The sequence below is a fragment of the Eriocheir sinensis genome, chromosome 8 (genome assembly GCF_024679095.1).
Source record: "Eriocheir sinensis breed Jianghai 21 chromosome 8, ASM2467909v1, whole genome shotgun sequence".
Classification (NCBI taxonomy): domain Eukaryota; kingdom Metazoa; phylum Arthropoda; class Malacostraca; order Decapoda; family Varunidae; genus Eriocheir; species Eriocheir sinensis.
Window position 1 is genome coordinate 11,904,990 of NC_066516.1, and position 18,901 is coordinate 11,923,890.

General features: G+C 46.9%; 1 protein-coding gene across 1 annotated transcript in view; it reads right to left on the reverse strand.

Moving 5' to 3' along the window:
* Positions 1 to 18,512, reverse strand: part of LOC126995345 (uncharacterized) — a 28,281-nt gene extending 9,769 nt beyond the window's left edge. Inside the window, exons 1-2 of the mRNA XM_050854824.1 lie at positions 18,411 to 18,512; positions 14,745 to 14,893 (exon numbers count right to left, since the gene is read on the reverse strand). Coding sequence (XP_050710781.1) covers positions 14,745 to 14,893; positions 18,411 to 18,512 — 251 coding nt within the window. The remainder of the gene's footprint in view (positions 1 to 14,744; positions 14,894 to 18,410) is intronic.
* Between the last annotated feature and the right edge of the window lie 389 nt (positions 18,513 to 18,901).

The window sequence follows — 18,901 nt, forward strand, 5'->3', positions numbered from 1 at the left end:
TTACGAGCCAACAGTGTATAGTTTTGCGTTATTTTTTCTGCGTTTACGACCCAACAGTGTATAGTTTTGCGTTATTTTTTTCTCCGTTTACGAGCTAGACTAACCCAACCTAACCCAACCCAACACCACTCTAACACCACCCTAACAGGTTTATAGTTTATAGTTTATAGTTTTTTTTCTGCGTGTACGAGCCAGCAGTTTCAATCCCATAGTGTGCCATAAAATATCCTTAACTGTAAAATCCATAAGGTGAGTGTAAGCGTAACTTTTGGTCACGCCATAGCACGCTGGGTTGACTCTGGGTGTGGGGGGAGAGGGGAAGTTTGAGAGAGAGAGAGAGAGAGAGAGAGAGAGAGAGAGAGAGAGAGAGAGAGAGAGAGAGAGAGAGAGAGAGAGAGAGAGAGAGAGAGAGAGAGAGAGAGAGAAAGCAAGCCAGAAACATAAGGTTAAAAAAAGTTCACACACACACACACACACACACACACACACACACACACACACAGACTACCACCCCCTAGACACACACCTCGTCACACCACACAACCCCCGTCCCAACATCCCCCACTCGAGCACTCGTCGGGGGTGGGGTTAGGGGGTTAGGGGGGTGCAGGGTGATTAACGGGGGGACGGCGGGGTATGTGGGGGGCGTGCACCTGCTGTTACGCCCCCCCCTCCCGATATGTAGGTACTCGGGGTCTGCGGCGGCGGAATGAATGGTCGGCTAGCGCAGATATGTTTGCCGGGGCGGGGCGGCGTGGTATACTTGCGATGATTTAAAGGAGTTTGAACGCGCGTTGGTAGTGGTGATGGAGTAGGAGTGTAAGGAGAAGGTAGTTGTGGAGGATTGGAAGATGGTGGTGGTGAAGAAGTAGAAGGAGGTGGAATGGAAGTAGTAGTAGTAGTAGTAGGAGGAGGAGGAGGAGGGTGAGAAGTCCTTAGAATGCAGCAAATATGAGACCGTTGGTAGTTGTGGAGGTGGTGGTGGAATAAAGGAGGTATAGTGGAGGAGGTGGCTGGGGATGAGGAGGAGGAGGTGGACAATAGGGATGGGGAGGAGGAGGATGGGGAGGAGATCTTAAAATACAGCAAGCATGAGTCTATTGGTAGCTGCTGAGATGATGGTGGAGTAGGAGGTGTCGGAGGAGGAGGACGAAACATGGAAACATGGAAACATGGAAATGCAGGCAACAGAAAGCCTACTGGCTCATTACGAGGTCGCCCGCTTGGGTGATTTAATCTGCTCGACCGCCACTTGGGGGTTGATGAGCAGATGAAAGCACCTCGATATTGAGGAGCAGATGAAAGCACCTCGTTATTCAGTTTACTCCCGAAGCAGCGAAATGACGGTCGATTCTATATTTGAAGGAGTTGATGGTATTCGCATTTATTACTTCTGAGGGAAGATTGTTCCAGTGGCGGATGACTCGGTTTGAAAAGAAACTCCTTCCAATGTCTGTGTTACATCGACTCGACTGAATGGGTAAACCGTTATTTCTAGTTCTTGAGTTGGTTTGCAGTTCAAAGAATTTAGAGTAATCGACGTTATTGAAGTTTTTCAGATACTTGAAGACTTTAATCATATCCCCTCGTAGGCGTCTTTTCTCCAATGTAAAGAGATTGAGTCGCTTGAGTCGTTCCTCGTACGGTTGAGCCCTTAAGGTTGGAATCGTGTTTGTGGCGCGTCGTTGAATCCTTTCCAGTAAAGCAATGTCCTTTCTGTAATTAGGAGACCAGAACTGTACTGCATACTCGAGGTGCGGTCTTACCATGGAATTATACAAGGATAGCATCACGTCTGGTGTTTTACACTCGAAGTTCCTCGCTATGAACCCGAGCATAGTGTTGGCTTTGTTGTATGCTTTTTTACAGTGATTCGCGTGTTTCAAGTCACTGCTGATAGTGACTCCAAGATCCTTTTCCTCCTGCATCGCCTGCAGAGGTCTCCCATTCATGATGTATGTGTGGTTACTATTTTGGGACCCAATGTGCATGACTTTGCATTTGTCAACATTAAAAGACATTTGCCATTTTTCCGACCATTCGATAATGTGATTGAGGTCTTTCTGAATAATTTCGCAGTCGGTCTTTGTGAGGGCCTCTCCACCCACCTTGGTGTCATCTGCAAATTTCGATATTGTGGATTTCAGTCCTGATTCTAGGTCATTGATATATATGATAAAGAGGAAGGGTCCCAGCACTGACCCTTGAGGCACTCCACTAGTGACTGGAAGCCAATCGGAAGGCTGTCCGTTGAGTAGTACTCGTTGTTTTCTGTCGGTGAGCCAATCTCTTATCCATGCGATCAGATTGGCTCCAATGCCCGCCGAGTGCAGTTTCTTAAGGAGTCGCTCGTGCGGTACCTTGTCGAAGGCTTTCTGAAAGTCCAGATATATAACATCACTGGGGATGTGGGCATCCCAGTTCTTATATATACCTTGGAAGAAGTCTAATAAATTTGTTAGGCAGGAGCGCTTGTTTCTGAAGCCATGCTGGGTGTCGGAGATTATATTATTGTTTTCTAGAAACTTAACAAGTTTATCTCTAATAATCTTCTCGAGTATTTTTCCTGCCACTGATGTCAAACTTATGGGCCTGCAGTTTAATGCAACGCTTTTGTCTCCTTTTTTGAAAATCGGTGTTGCGTTCGCCATCTTCCAGTCTTCCGGGACCTTTTTCAGTTGAACTGACCGGTTGAATATGTTAGTGAGTGGTTGAAGTATTTGTTGTTTAAGCTCTTTTAATAACCGCGGGGACAAACTGTCGGGTCCCGTTGACTTGTTTGTGTCGAGTTTGTCCAAGTACTTTTTTACTTCTTGGTCGCATATTGAGTCAATTTCCAGGGGCGTGATCTCACTCGGCGGGTCAGGGCCCTCGGGAATGGTTTCGATGTCCTCGACTGTGAATACGGATGCGAAGTTACTGTTGAGGATTTTGGCCATCTGTTTACTGTCCTGAGTTACAGATCCAGTCTCGTCTGTCAGGGGACCAATATTGGATTTTACTTTCTTTTTCGATCTTATGTACGTGAAGAATTTCTTGGAGTTAGTTTTGATTTCGCGCGCTATTTGCTTTTCATAGTTGCGTTTGCTACTCCGAATAAGGCTGCGACAAGCTCTGAGGCTGTTGTGGTACTGTGTGCTGGCTTCGGCCGTAGCATTCTCTTTCAACAAATTATAATTCCTTTTTTTTAGGTTTACTGCTCTTTTTATTTCTCTGGTCATCCACGGTGGATCTACGGCCCTATTTACTCATCTGGATTTCGTAGGCACTGTAGCCTTCTCTACCTGCAACAGCTTATCTTTGAAAACGTTCCACGTGTTGTCGATTGTATTGTCGGTAATGTCAAGTTGGTCCCAGGTCGTAGGGGGAAGCAACGCACGGGCTAAGTTGAAATTTCCTTTTTTGTAATCTGGTATCACTGACGGATTATCTACGAGTTTCTGACATATGTTGACATTAAAACGGATTAAGTGGTGATCGCACCCATTAAGTTTCTCACCAACTGCACAGTCGCGAATGAGGTCGGGGTCGCTTACTAATACCAGATCCAGCAGATTGTTTTCTCTTGTTGGTTGAGTTACAACTTGAGTGAGGAACGAATCCTCCACCATTTCTATAAGCCCATTACCCTCTTGATCTCCAGTCATCAGTCCCCAGTCAATGTTAAGGCAATTAAAGTCCCCAATTATAAATGCTTCCTTGCTTTGTGTTAGAGAGTGAATCTCTTCGTAGAGGGCAGTGTCATCGGCTGCTGTTGTTTCGGAGGCCTGTATACGGTTGCAAGTGTTAGTTACTTGTTATTTGCGGTTATTTCCACTTAGACAGAATCGTATTTCTCTGCGTCCTGTTTGTCTATTTTTATGGCAGGGAGTGTACTTTTTACGGGGAGGTGGAGGAAACTTTAGAACACAGCAAGCATGAGTCTGGTGATGGTGGTGGTGGTGTGACCTTTAACTCTGCCTTGGGTGGCGCCAGAAGCATTCACTTGTTTATGATCTTTCATTTATTTTACGTTTATTATTTTTGCATTTGTTTTTTTGCATGTCATTTCTTTGCTTGTTCGTTCATTTGACGGCTTTGTTATTGTTAGGACGCTGTTGAAGTCATTGATGTTGTTGTTGTTGTTGTTGTTGTTTTTACGTTTTTCATTTGCTTGTTTATTTGACGGTTTGTTTGTTTTTCGTTAGGCTGTTGTTAAAGTTATGGTTGTTGTTTATTCTGCCCCAAAACACGACCAACTGTTATCGTGTTCTACTACTACTACTACTACTACTACTACTACTACTACTATTACTACTTTTTTTTACTATTACTACTACTACTACTACTACTACTACTACTACTACTTTTTTTTTTTTACAACAAAGGAGGCAGCTCAAGGGCACACAAAAAAAGAAAACAATAATAAAAAAAAAGCCCGCTACTCGCTGCTCCTAAAAAAGAAACAAAAGAGGTGGCCGAAAGGAAGATCAAATACGGGAGGAGAGGTGTCCTGATACCCTCCTCTTGAAAGAGTTCAAGTCGTAGGCAGGAGGAAATACAGATGAAGGAAGATTGTTCCAGAGTTTACCAGCGTGAGGGATGAAAGAGTGAAGATGCTGGTTAACTCTTGCATAAGGGGTTTGACAGTATAGGGATGAGCATGAGTAGAAAGTCGAGTGCAGCGGGGCCGCGGGAGGGGGGGAGGCATGCAGTGAGCAAGTTCAGAAGAGCAGTCAGCGTGGAAATATCGATAGAAGATAGAAAGAGAGGCAACATTGCGGCGGAATTTAAGTGGTAGAAGACTATCAGTATGAGGAGGAGAGCTGATGAGACGAAGAGCCTTAGCCTCCACTCTGTCCAGAAGAGCTGTATGAGTGGAGCCCCCCCACACATGAGGTGCATACTCCATACGAGGGCGGACAAGGCCCCTGTATATGGACAGCAACTGTGCAGGGGAGAAGAACTGGCGGAGACGGTACAGAACGCCCAGCCTCGAGGAAGCTGATTTAGTAAGAGATGAGATATGAAGTTTCCAGTTGAGATTTTGAGTTAAGGATAGACCGAGGATGTTTAGTGTTGAGGAAGGTGATAGCTAGGTGTTGTCAAAGAATAGGGGATAGTTGTTTGGAAGATTGTGTCGAGTGGATAGGTGGAGAAACTGTGTTTTTGAGGCGTTGAAGGACACCAGGTTCTTCTTGCCCCAATCGGAAATAATAGTAAGGTCTGAGGCTAAGCGTTCTGCAGCCTCCAGCCTTGAGTCGTTAAGTTCCTGAAGGGTTGGTCTTCTATTAAAAGAAGTTGAATAATGCAGAGTGGAATCATCGGCGTAGGAATGGATAGGACAGTTCGTTTTGGAAAGAAGATCATCAATGAACAACAGAAAAAGAGTGGGAGATAGGATAGAACCCTGTGGGACACCACTGTTAATAGATTTAGGGGAAGAACAGTGACCGTCTACCACGGCAGAAATAGAACGGTCAGAAAGGAAACTGGAGATAAAGGTACAGAGAGAAGGATAGAAACCGTAGGAGGGTAGTTTAGAAAGCAAAGATTTGTGCCAGACCCTATCAAAAGCTTTTGATATGTCCAGCGCAATAGCAAAAGTTTCACCGAAACGGCTAAGAGAGGATGACCAAGAGTCAGTTAAGAAGGCTAGGAGATCACCAGTAGAACGCCCCTTGCGGAACCCATACTGACGATCAGATAGAAGGTCAGAAGTGGAAAGTGCTTTTGAATCTTCCGGTTAAGGATTGATTCAAAAGCTTTAGATAGACAAGAAAGTAAAGCAATAGGACGGTAGTTTGAGGGATTGGAGCGGTCACCCTTCTTAGGTACAGGCTGTATGAAGGCATACTTCCAGCAAGAAGGAAAGGTAGATGTTGACAGGCAGAGGCGAAAGAGTTTGACCAGGCAGGGTGACAGCACGGAGGCACAGTTTTTAAGGACAATAGGAGGCACTCCATCAGGTCCATAAGCCTTCTGTTACTGCCACTTTTATTATCATTTCTATCACCACCACCATCACCATCACCACCACCATCACTATCACCACCACCACCACCACCATCACCATCACCACTTTCCACGGCCCATTGTCTTTTGCTATGGACCATACCATATGTTTTTTACCCATGTCTATACTAAAGTACTAAAGTAACCAACTCCAGAACCAGCTGCTACTACCACTTCTACCATCACTCCACCACCATACCACCACCACCACCACCACAACGACCACCACCACTATCAATATCAATTATCTCAACGCTCTTTCGTGGCACATAAAACGCCGGCCAGAGGTTCTTACAATACTCTCCTTTCCCAGAGCCTTTTTTCCCTTTTTTTTCCTTCACTCCTACCCTTTTTTCCCTCTCCCTCACCCCCACACCCTTTTTTGTTCTTCTATACTCTCTTTTCCTCTACCCGCTTCCTTTACTCAGCTTTCATTTGTCCACTCTTCTCTTTTCTCCTCTTTCCTCATTTTGGTCTTTTCTACTTTTTTTATCTCCTCTTTTCTCTTTTGGGTCCTTCTCTCCTCTTTTCTCTTGTTGGTTTTCTCTTTTCTTTCCTCCTCCTCTTAACTCTTCTCCACTTCCTCCTCCTCCTCCTCGTCCTACTACTCCTCCTCCTGGCTCACTCTCCTTTTTTTTATCTCCTATTTTCTCTTTTGGGTCCTTCTCTCCTCTTTTCTCTTGTTGGTTTTCTCTTTTCTTTCCTCCTCTTTCCTCTTCTCCACTTCCTACTCCTCCTCCTCCTGGCTCACTCTCCTTTTTTTTTATCTCCTATTTTCTCGTTTGGGTCCTTCTCTCCTCTTTTCTCTTGTTGGTTTTCTCTTTTCTTTCCTCCTCCTCCTCCTACTCCTACTCCTCCTCCTCCTGGCTCACTCTCCTTTTTTTTTATCTCCTATTTTTTCTTTTGGGTCCTTCTCTCCTCTTTTCTCTTGTTGGTTTTCTCTTTTCTTTCCTCCTTCTCTTTCCTCTTCTCCACTTCCTCCTCCTCCTCCTCCTCCTCCTCCTCCTCCTGGCTCACTCTCCTTTTTTTTTATCTCCTATTTTCTCTTTTGGGTCCTTCTCTCCTCTTTTCTCTTGTTGGTTTTCTCTTTTCTTTCCTCCTTCTCTTTACTCTTCTCCACTTCCTCCTCCTCCTCCTACTCCTACTCCTCCTCCTCCTGGCTCACTCTCCTTTTTTTTATCTCCTATTTTCTCTTTTGGGTCCTTCTCTCCTCTTTTCTCTTGTTGGTTTTCTCTTTTCTTTCCTCCTTCTCTTTCCTCTTCTCCACTTCCTCCTCCTACTCCTACTCCTACTCCTCCTCCTCCTGGCTCACTCTCCTTCGAGAAAGTGTAATGTTTCCTCTTTTTTCGTTTCCTCTTACCCGCCCAGCTGTGTCGGTTTTCATAACACTTGCCTCCTAGCCAGGGTTGTTACGTAAGTCCTGTGCCCGTTGTTATGAATTATTACCTTCCCATACGTGTTGCCTTGCCCCCCCTTAACCCACAATAACGAGCTAACCGCCCTTTGTTTTAGTGGCCCAATTAGTACGAGTTAAGTGATTATATGTCTTGTTTTTTTGCTCTCCCATTGGGTAACTTTTTCATCGACTGAGTCTCCGTTTGATATATGTTGTAGTATAGTAGCGGGCTTTTTTTATTTTATTATTGTTTCCTTTTTTGTGCCCTTGAGCTGTCTCCTTTGTTGTAAAAAAAATATGGTGTGTTATTCTGTTTTATATAAGGGGGCATTATTGATTTAAAGCCACCCTGAATTATGCTTGATAGTTTAGTTTGATATAATACGTAATCTCTAAAAACATTACCACATTATTCCTTTATTATTTCCTCTTAGTTCACAGCGTATAAATCATGTGTATCATAAAAGAGGGCATCGTTAATCTTCGCCTTAACTGAATTATGATCTCTTCTTCTGATACGATCAAGAGGAATTGTCTGTGCACCCTATGAAAAGCCTTCCCCTCCTCTTGTAGACAGTCTCTTCATCTATTTATCTTAGGACTGCTAGGTTGTTAGGACTGTTCGTATAATAGGACTGTGACACCCTGATGATTTTTACAGTTTTGATCCTGCTTGTTATGATCCTTGATATTGATTCTTGAGCGTCGTTTGTAAGTGGTGGACTAGACTGTCTTTTGTATGTAAGTGGTATATTAGATTGTCGTTTCTAAGTGGTGGGCTAGATGTATTTATTAAGTGGAGGACTAAGTGCTGGGTCAGACGCGTTTGTAAGTGCCGGGCTAGACTGTCATTTATGAGTGGGAAAAAAAGTTGTCATCATCCTATTCGTCATCGTATGGGTCCAGGTCTTAATTGGATTCGGCTCATTGCTTATTTGCCTGTTTTTTTTTCCTTAGTCGCGTTCACTTGCCTTCCGGACGACTACAGCCGCCGCTCCCTTTCACGCTTGGTCGGAAACAGGTCGATCGATGATGATGGGAAAGTTTTGAAAGCCGGGATGAAAAGGTTGAGAAAAAGTTGCGAACGTCTCTCGGTCTCGCTAGGGGGGACTGTGCTACTCTTTTTGCCCTCTCCCTTCCTTTCTTACCTGACTCCTCCTTCTGCTCTCTCATTCCTCATCCACTCCCAGTCTGTGTTTTCCCCGTTTCTCATTTCCCTTCCCTCCTTCCCTTTTTTGTCTGTAGTACCTATTTTCATCCATTTCCAGTCTGTGATGTATCCATTCCCCACTCCTCATTAATTCTCCTAGTCTGTGCAGTACCCACTTTTCATTCCCCATCCATTCCCCCAGTCTGCTCAGTACCCATTTTCCATTCCCCATCCTTCCTTCCAGCCTGTGCAGTATCCATTCCATATTCCCCATCCATTCTAAGTCTGTTCAGTCCCCATTTCTAAATTCCCCATCCATTCTCCCTCTCTGTTTCTCATTCCTCATTTCTCATTCTCCCCATCCATTTCTCATTCCCCATCCATTCTCAGTCTGTGCAGTTCCCATTCCTCATTCCCCATCCATTCTCAGTCTGTGCAGTACCCATTCCTCATTCCCCATCCATTCTCAGTCTGTGCAGTTCCCATTCCTCATTCCCCATCCATTCTCAGTCTGTGCAGTACCCATTCCTCATTCCCCATCCATTCTCAGTCTGTGCAGTTCCCATTCCTCATTCCCCATCCATTCTCAGTCTGTGCAGTACCCATTCCTCATTCCCCATCCATTCTCAGTCTGTGCAGTACCCATTCCTCATTCCCCATCCATTCTCAGTCTGTGCAGTTCCCATTCCTCATTCCCTTTCCAGTCTTTGCAGTACCCATTTCTCATTCTATTTCCATTCTCAGTCTTTGCAGTACCCATTTCTCATTCTATTTCCATTCTCAGTCTGTGCAGTTCCCATTCCTCATTCCCTTTCCAGTCTTTGCAGTATCCATTTCTCATTCTATTTCCCTTCTCAGTCTTTGCAGTACCCATTTCTCATTCTATTTCCATTCTCAGTCTTTGCAGTACCCATTTCTCATTCTATTTCCATTCTCAGTCTTTGCAGTACCCATTTCTCATTCTATTTCCATTCTCAGTCTTTGCAGTACCCATTTCTCATTCTATTTCCATTCTCAGTCTTTGCAGTACCCATTTCTCATTCTATTTCCATTCTCAGTCTGTGCAGTTCCCATTCCTCATTCCCCATCCATTCTCAGTCTGTGCAGTACCCATTCCTCATTCCCCATCCATTCTCAGTCTGTGCAGTACCCATTCCTCATTCCCCATCCATTCTCAGTCTGTGCAGTTCCCATTCCTCATTCCCTTTCCAGTCTTTGCAGTATCCATTTCTCATTCTATTTCCATTCTCAGTCTTTGCAGTACCCATTTCTCATTCTATTTCCATTCTCAGTCTTTGCAGTACCCATTTCTCATTCTATTTCCATTCTCAGTCTGTGCAGTTCCCATTCCTCATTCCCTTTCCAGTCTTTGCAGTACCCATTTCTCATTCTATTTCCATTCTCAGTCTTTGCAGTACCCATTTCTCATTCTATTTCCATTCTCAGTCTGTGCAGTTCCCATTCCTCATTCCCTTTCCAGTCTTTGCAGTACCCATTTCTCATTCTCTTTCCCTTCTCAGTCTTTGCAGTATCCATTCCTCATTCCCCATCCATTCTCAGTCTGTACAGCATCCATTTTCCATTCCCCGTCCTTTCTTCCAGCCTGTGCAGTATCCATTCCTCATTCCCCATCCATTTTCTCATTCTGTATAGGTCCCACTCCTCATTCCCTGTCCACTTTGTTCAGTAACCATTCCTCCACCCCATCTGCTCATACTCTTCAGTCTCCATTCCTTGATTCCCTTTTAACTCTCCCAGACTATCCTTTACCTACCATCTTTACTCCATATTCACTTCTATTCCCCATTCTCCACCTCTTCTTCATCCACCTGTTTCCAGACTTCCCACTCCTTTCCCACTTCCTCCCTACTCCCTCCTCCCCACTTCTTCCCTCCACCATTACTCTTCCACTATCAGGCCACCGACATATTACACCTGATTATATTACCATCTTCATTGATCTCACACACACACACACACACACACACACACACACACACACACACACACACACACACACACACACACTCTCTCTCTCTCTCTCTCTCTCTCTCTCTCTCTCTCTCTCTCTCTCTCTCTCTCTCTCTCTCTCTCTCTCTCTCTCTCTCTCTCTCTCTCTCTCTCTCTCTCTCTCTCTCTCTCTCTCTCTCTCTCTCTCTCTCTCTCTCTCTCTCTCTCTCTCTCTCTCCTTTTCTCCACCTTCCCATCTCCTAGGTACCCCCCCCTCCCTCCAATCCCTCTCCCACCTACTAATTGTGCTGTTCTACTTCCATTCATCTGCTAAGCTCCAAATCCTCCTGAATCTGACACACCGCTGCACTAATAACCCTGAAGACGTGCCCTAACCAGACCCCGTGCACCGCTGCCCTCATTCCCTTCTCTCTCCTATTATTAGTGATGTTCTACCTACGTCCTTGAGGGCTTTTGAGTTTTTGCTTTTTTGTTTTTATTTTTTCCTTGAGTTGTTTCCTTCTCTTTTCTGTTTTTCCTTTTAGCATGTGGACTAACCGTAGTGTGCAAAATCGTTCTCACTTCTTATCGCTCCAGGCTTATATTCCCAAGACATTTCGTGGCTTACACACCCAAATTTGTTAATGTATAAATAATCATCTGTTTTGCTCTTCTCCTGCTGAACCGCCTAATGTACAGTAATGATAATAATAATAATGATGGTAATGTTAATAATAGTAATACAAATTTTCAACCCATACATTTAGTTTTACTTTATGATCGTTCGTTTTTTTTTTTTTTCGCAGAGCGTCTTCTGTTTGTTTACTTTTTAGTATGACAGCTTCACATTTCAATATATATACATATTTTTACTTTATGTTCTCAGTCTCTATTTCTCAGCTTTTGTTTCCTTCTTTTCATAGCATCGCACACATTTCATTCTTCTGTATGTATAAATTTCTTTACCTTATGTTATTGGTCTTATTTCTCAGTCACTTTTTTTTTTCAGCATCGCAATCACTTCACATTTCTGTATCCATTTCTTTACCTTCTCTTCTCTTTCTCTATTTCACTCTCCAGTTTGTTAGCCCGGCCACTCCCTATTTTCCGATACCATTCATCAACTCGTCTCTTTGAGGTCCCTTGCTCTCCATTTTCCACCAAATATTATAGTCACACTTTCTTTTTTTATTTATTCTTGCATACCTCAAATTACTCTTCCATCCCGGTTGTTCAGGCATTTCCCTCACTCCCCATTTCCTGAGCTTCCTCACTCCCCCTTCCCTTCACTCCCTCACTCCCCTTTCCCTTCACTCCCTCACTCCCCTTTCCTTTCACTCCCTCACTCCCCTTTCCCTTCACTCCCTCACTCCCCTTTCCCTTCATTCCCTCACTCCCCTTTCCTTTCACTCCCTCACTCCCCTTCACTCCCTCACTCCCCTTTCCCTTAACTCCCTCACTCCCCTTTCCTTTCACTCCCTCCTCCCTTCACTCCCTCACTCCCCTTTCCCTTAACTCCCTCACTCCCCTTTCCTTTCACTCCCTCACTCTCCTTTCCCTTCACTCCCTCACTCCCCTTTCCCTTCACTCCCTCACTCCCCTTTCCTTTCACTCCCTCACTCCCCTTTCCTTTCACTCCCTCACTCCCCTTTCCCTTCACTCCCTCACTCCCCTTTCCCTTCATTCCCTCCTCCCCTTTCCTTTCCTCCTCCCCTTTCCCTTCCTCCCTCCTCCCTTTCCCTTCACTCCCTCACTCCCCTTTCCTTTCACTCCCTCACTCACCTTTCCCTTCACTCCCTCACTCCCCTTTCCTTTCACTCCCTCACTCCCCTTTCCCTTCACTCCCTCACTCCCCTTTCCCTTCACTCCCTCACTCCCCTTTTCTTTCACTCCCTCACTCTCCTTTCCTTTCACTCCTCCTCCCCCTTTCCTTTCCTCCCTCCTCTCCTTTCCTTCACTCCCTCCTCCCCTTTCCCTTCACTCCCTCCTCCCCTTTCCTTTCCTCCCTCCTCCCCTTTCCCTTCACTCCCTCCTCCCTTTCCTTTCCTCCCTCACTCCCCTTTCCTTTCACTCCCTCACTCCCCTTTCCTTTCACTCCCTCACTCTCCTTTCCTTTCACTCCCTCACTCCCCTTTCCTTTCACTCCCTCACTCCCCTTTCCTTTCACTCCCTCACTCCCCTTTCCTTTCACTCCCTCACTCCCCTTTCCTTTCACTCCCTCACTCTCCTTTCCCTTCACTCCCTCACTCCCCTTTCCTTTCACTCCCTCACTCCCCTTTCCTTTCACTCCCTCACTCTCTTTTCCCTTCACTCCCTCACTCCCCTTTCCCTTCACTCCCTCACTCCCCTTTCCTTTCACTCCCTCACTCTCCTTTCTGCAATAGTATTAATCTCTTCCCCTATTTCCGAGGTCAATTACACCCACTCCAACATTAAGAGAAGCTGAACCCCCCTTCCTCGGCACTACTCCCCTTGCCCTCCTCTCCCCACCTTCCCTTCCCCTTATCCCTCTAAACCCCAGCACCCCTCCTCTTCTCCTCCTCTCCCCAACTTCCCTCCCCTCCTCCCCCTAAACCTTGGCACTACTCTTCCCTTCCTCTCCCCACCTTTACTTCCCCTCATCTCCCTGAACCCTGTCCCCACTCTTATCCCTTCTCCCAACCTTCTCTGCCCTCTCTCCCTTCTCCCCACCTACTCTCCCCTTTCTCCCGAGCCGTGCCATCTTTCCTCTTCTCTTCCTCTCCACCTGCCCATCCCCTCCTCCCCTTAACTCTCTCCCGACTTTCCCTCCTCTCTCCACTCTTCTTCTCCCCTCCCCCTAAGCCTGTCTCTGGTGGTCTGGACTCATCTTGGCCTTGATGGAGTCTGTTGCCTCGTCCTGTGTCTTAAATAACTCGCCTGCGTCGTGTTGCTGCCGGGGAATATTAATCCTCGTGTCTTAATTAGTTTCGTGCAGGTAGACTTCTATACAAGGTGGTTTAGTGGGAGAGGGGAAGGGAGGGGGGAAGGGGGAGGGTCACTGGCAGAGGGAGGGAGGGAGCGAAGGAAGGTGAAAGGACGAAAGGGAAGGAGAAAGAAAGGGGAAGTGGAGAGTTAAGGAAGAAAGGGTTAATGGATACTGGATTAAAGGGGGGAAGGAGGGAGGAGGGGGAGGGTCACAGGCAGAGGGAGGGAGCGAAAGAAGGGGAAGTGGAAGGGGAATGGGGGTTAAGGCAGGAGGAAAGAGATAATGGACATTGAGATGAGATGAAGGTGAGATAGAGGAGAGGAAAGGAAGAGAGGGAAGGAAAAGATGTGATAGAGAAGGAGAGGAAGAGAGGGAAGGGAGTTAAAGAAGGATAAAGAATGAAATGGTCCAAGGCGAGGTTGTTTACTGGGGATAACGAGAGAGAGAGAGAGAGAGAGAGAGAGAGAGAGAGAGAGAGAGAGAGAGAGAGAGAGAGAGAGAGAGAGAGAGAACATAAGAACCTAAGGAGTCTGCAAGAGGCCGGTACGCCTATGCAGGGCAGCTCCAGTGAACCTAACCCCACCTAACATCACTATCCATAAATTTATCTTAACTTTTTTTTTTTTTAAATGTATCGTATTGGCACTCGCAACATGGCTGCCAAGCCTGTTCCACTCATCCACCATTCTGCTGGTAAACCAATTCTTGCCTAGGTTCTTTTTGAATCTGAATGTATCCAATTTAAACCCATTACTACGTGTCCTATCCTATCTAGATGAGGTCTAACCTATGTTAAATATAGCTTGAGGATGACTTCGGCGCTTCTATTGCTTACGCTCCTTGAAATGAATCACAGTAGCCTGTTTGCACGATTTTTAGCCTGTGCCCTACGACGATGTTCAGAGCTTACTAATGCCACCAAATCCCTCTCACACCTAGACCTGCTTAGATGAGTGTCATTTAATCAATAGTTATGCTTCTATCTACACTCAGAATACTGCACTTCCGATATTGAACCCCATATGCCACTTCCCCGCCCAATCATACAATCTGTCTAGTTCATCCTGGATCTGAGCCGCTCCATTCAGCGCTTTCACCCGAAACTCTAAACCGGATCACAATGACTCTGCAGAACCGAGTGATTTATTGTGATCTTGCTGGGAGGTGGGTTTGACAACAACAACAACAACAACAGCAACAACAGAATATCTAGATTGATAAGAAAGACAAGAAATGATAAGAAATGCTAAGAAACACGGTGGTAAGGCGTCCGTCACGGGTCACAGGCATGTCTGTGGGTCGCTTACTGAGCCTCAGCGGCCTCGTGCCTCCGCCACTCGGCGATCTCTTCGCATATGTGGCGGTAGCACCGCAGAACGGCGTCTCTGTGGCCCTTGATATGCAGGGTTCGCCTGACCCGCACGATGCTGACGCCGTGGCCCCGCTGCAGGTCCTCCTCTTCTGCGGCAGGAACATCAGAGGCTTTCTCCTCTTCTACAGCAGCGACATCAGAGGCTTCCTCCTCTTCTACAGCAGCGACATCAGAGGCTTTCTCCTCTTCTGCAGCAGGAACATCAGAGGCTTTCTCCTCTTCTGCAGCAGGAACATCAGAGGCTTTCTCCTCTTCTGCAGCAGCGACATCAGAGGCTTTCTCCTCTTCTGCAGCAGGAACATCAGAGGCTTTCTCCTCTTCTGCAGCAGCGACATCAGAGGCTTTCTCCACTTCTGCAGCAGCGACATCAGAGGCTTTCTCCTCTTCTGCGGCAGGAACATCAGAGGCTTTCTCCTCTTCTGCAGCAGGAACATCAGAGGCTTTCTCCTCTTCTACAGCAGCGACATCAGAGGCTTTCTCCTCTTCTGCAGCAGGAACATCAGAGGCTTTCTCCTCTTCTGCAGCAGGAACATCAGAGGCTTTCTCCTCTTCTGCAGCAGGAACATCAGAGGCTTTCTCCTCTTCTACAGCAGCGACATCAGAGGCTTTCTCCTCTTCTACAGCAGCGACATCAGAGGCTTTCTCCTCTTCTGCAGCAGGAACATCAGAGGCTTTCTCCTCTTCTGCAGCAGGAACATCAGAGGCTTTCTCCTCTTCTGCAGCAGCGACATCAGAGGCTTTCTCCTCTTCTGCAGCAGGAACATCAGAGGCTTTCTCCTCTTCTGCAGCAGCGACATCAGAGGCTTTCTCCTCTTCTGCAGCAGGAACATCAGAGGCTTTCTCCTCTTCTGCAGCAGCGACATCAGAGGCTTTCTCCTCTTCTGCAGCAGGAACATCAGAGGCTTTCTCCTCTTCTACAGCAGCGACATCAGAGGCTTTCTCCTCTTCTGCAGCAGGAACATCAGAGGCTTTCTCCTCTTCTGCAGCAGCGACATCAGAGGCTTTCTCCTCTTCTGCAGGAACATCAGAGGCTTTCTCCTCTTCTGCAGCAGCGACATCAGAGGCTTTCTCCTCTTCTGCGGCAGGAACATCAGAGGCTTTCTCCTCTTCTGCAGCAGGAACATCAGAGGCTTTCTCCTCTTCTGCAGCAGCGACATCAGAGGCTTTCTCCTCTTCTGCAGCAGGAACATCAGAGGCTTTCTCCTCTTCTGCAGCAGGAACATCAGAGGCTTTCTCCTCTTCTGCGGCAGGAACATCAGAGGCTTTCTCCTCTTCTGCAGCAGGAACATCAGAGGCTTTCTCCTCTTCTGCAGCAGCGACATCAGAGGCTTTCTCCTCTTCTGCAGCAGGAACATCAGAGGCTTTCTCCTCTTCTGCAGCAGGAACATCAGAGGCTTTCTCCTCTTCTGCAGCAGGAACATCAGAGGCTTTCTCCTCTTCTGCAGCAGCGACATCAGAGGCTTTCTCCTCTTCTGCAGCAGGAACATCAGAGGCTTTCTCCTCTTCTGCAGCAGCGACATCAGAGGCTTTCTCCTCTTCTGCAGCAGGAACATCAGAGGCTTTCTCCTCTTCTGCAGCAGGAACATCAGAGGCTTTCTCCTCTTCTGCAGCAGCGACATCAGAGGCTTTCTCCTCTTCTGCAGCAGGAACATCAGAGGCTTTCTCCTCTTCTGCGGCAGCGACATCAGAGGCTTTCTCCTCTTCTGCGGCAGGAACATCAGAGGCTTTCTCCTCTTCTGCAGCAGGAACATCAGAGGCTTTCTCCTCTTCTGCAGCAGGAACATCAGAGGCTTTCTCCTCTTCTGCAGCAGCGACATCAGAGGCTTTCTCCTCTTCTGCAGCAGGAACATCAGAGGCTTTCTCCTCTTCTGCGGCAGGAACATCAGAGGCTTTCTCTTCTGCGGCAGGAACATCAGAGGCTTTCTCCTCTTCTGCGGCAGGAACATCAGAGGCTTTCTCCTCTTCTGCGGCAGGAACATCAGAGGCTTTCTCCTCTTCTGCAGCAGCGACATCAGAGGCTTTCTCCTCTTCTGCAGCAGCGACATCAGAGGCTTTCTCCTCTTCTGCGGCAGGAACATCAGAGGCTTTCTCCTCTTCTGCGGCAGGAACATCAGAGACTTTCTCCTCTTCTGCGGCAGGAACATCAGAGGCTTTCTCCTCTTCTGCGGCAGGAACATCAGAGGCTTTCTCCTCTTCTGCAGCAGGAACATCAGAGGCTTTCTCCTCTTCTGCAGCAGGAACATCAGGCTTTCTCCTCTTCTGCGGCAGGAACATCAGAGGCTTTCTCCTCTTCTGCGGCAGGAACATCAGAGGCTTTCTCCTCTTCTGCAGCAGCGACATCAGAGGCTTTCTCCTCTTCTGCGGCAGGAACATCAGAGGCTTTCTCCTCTTCTGCGGCAGGAACATCAGAGGCTTTCTCCTCTTCTGCAGCAGGAACATCAGAGGCTTTCTCCTCTTCTGCGGCAGGAACATCAGAGGCTTTCTCCTCTTCTGCGGCAGGAACATCAGAGGCTTTCTCCTCTTCTGCGGCAGGAACATCAGAGGCTTTCTCCTCTTCTGCGGCAGGAACATCAGAGGCTTTCTCCTCTTCTGCAGCAGGAACATCAGAGGCTTTCTCCTCTTCTGCAGCAGCGACATCAGAGGCTTTCTCCTCTTCTGCAGCAGCGACATCAGAGGATTCCTCCTCTTCTGAAGCAGCGACATCACAGACTTCCCAGCCTCGCGCACCGCTTCGTCAAAGTCTTCATCTTCCACCGCAAACACCTTATCCATGTAAACTTTCCATTCATTGTAGGTGGCATCATCAGTGTCAGTGTTACCTTCAGTATACATGGCCTTCTTTCCTTTGCCAGGTTTGTGTTCCAATGGCCATGTTGTGAGAAGAGAGAGAGAGAGAGAGAGAGAGAGAGAGAGAGAGAGAGAGAGAGAGAGAGAGAGAGAGAGAGAGAGATTTACATAAATTTACATGGAAAATCAGACCACACAGACCCCAAGGTCCAGACTAGGTGGTCTGTCCTTAAACGTAAGTGATTCTACATTAGTCAGATGGCTCTAAAACGGTGCATTTCAACTCTAGTTAATATTAAGTTCAAGGAAGTGACGGTCGAGCTTACTTTTCAATTAAAGGAGTCACTCGTGTTACACTGGACCACTAGAGAGAGAGAGAGTAATAGATGGAGAGATAATGAGGCGAGGAGTGCGGCTGGCGGGAGGGAAGGGGCGGAGCAATTAGTGGCGGGAGGATGAGAAAAGAGGATAGACTTCGGGGCTTTGTTCATTGTCTCTTACTATTATGAAGTGACTCGCGCAGCATTTTTGGTCCCCTCTCCCCCTCCCTTCCTCCTTCCCTCCTCTCTCCGCCCCCTCCACCCTCCTCTGTCGCACACTCTTCAGTCTACACCATCATCACCAGTAGCCCTACAACACCCCCAACCCCTTCACCAGCGTCACCTATCGTCATCATCATCATCATCATCATCATCTCTACAAGTACTTTCCACAATCTTCTTTCTCCCTCATCGGCAATTTTTCCTTCATCAATCCTCATCATATTTTTATTTTAGTGGGGTCTCAGTATTACGTCATAGATACATTACCATACCATTGCCACCCTTGCAGCACCACCATGCTCAACACAGTCAACCACACCAAACACAGGCAGCCACACCAGCCACATCACATTCTCGCCACACCCTGCAGTCATTCTCACACCACAGGGAAGAGTATTTCTCCTTACACCACCACCACGCCATGCAAGCTTCAATATCTACAACACATGAATATTCCTCTCTGTATCACCATACTTCGCGGCCACACCATAGCCTTCAAGCCACACTTTTGCTCTCCGTTACTACTCCATCCCGGACATACTTGCTCCGCCCCACCAAGGATAGTCACACCCTGACCACAATCTACGGCCACACCCCATTTACACACCCAGACATCCAGTCTAGGGTTGTAAAATTCCCCGGAATTTTTAACTGGGAAACTTTCCATGCGAATTTTCGGGAACTTTGAGAATTGAGAAAAATTACGTTTTCCTATGACACCTTTAGGCTTCTTTTTGTGACAGAGGCTACTGTTGCCTCTTCA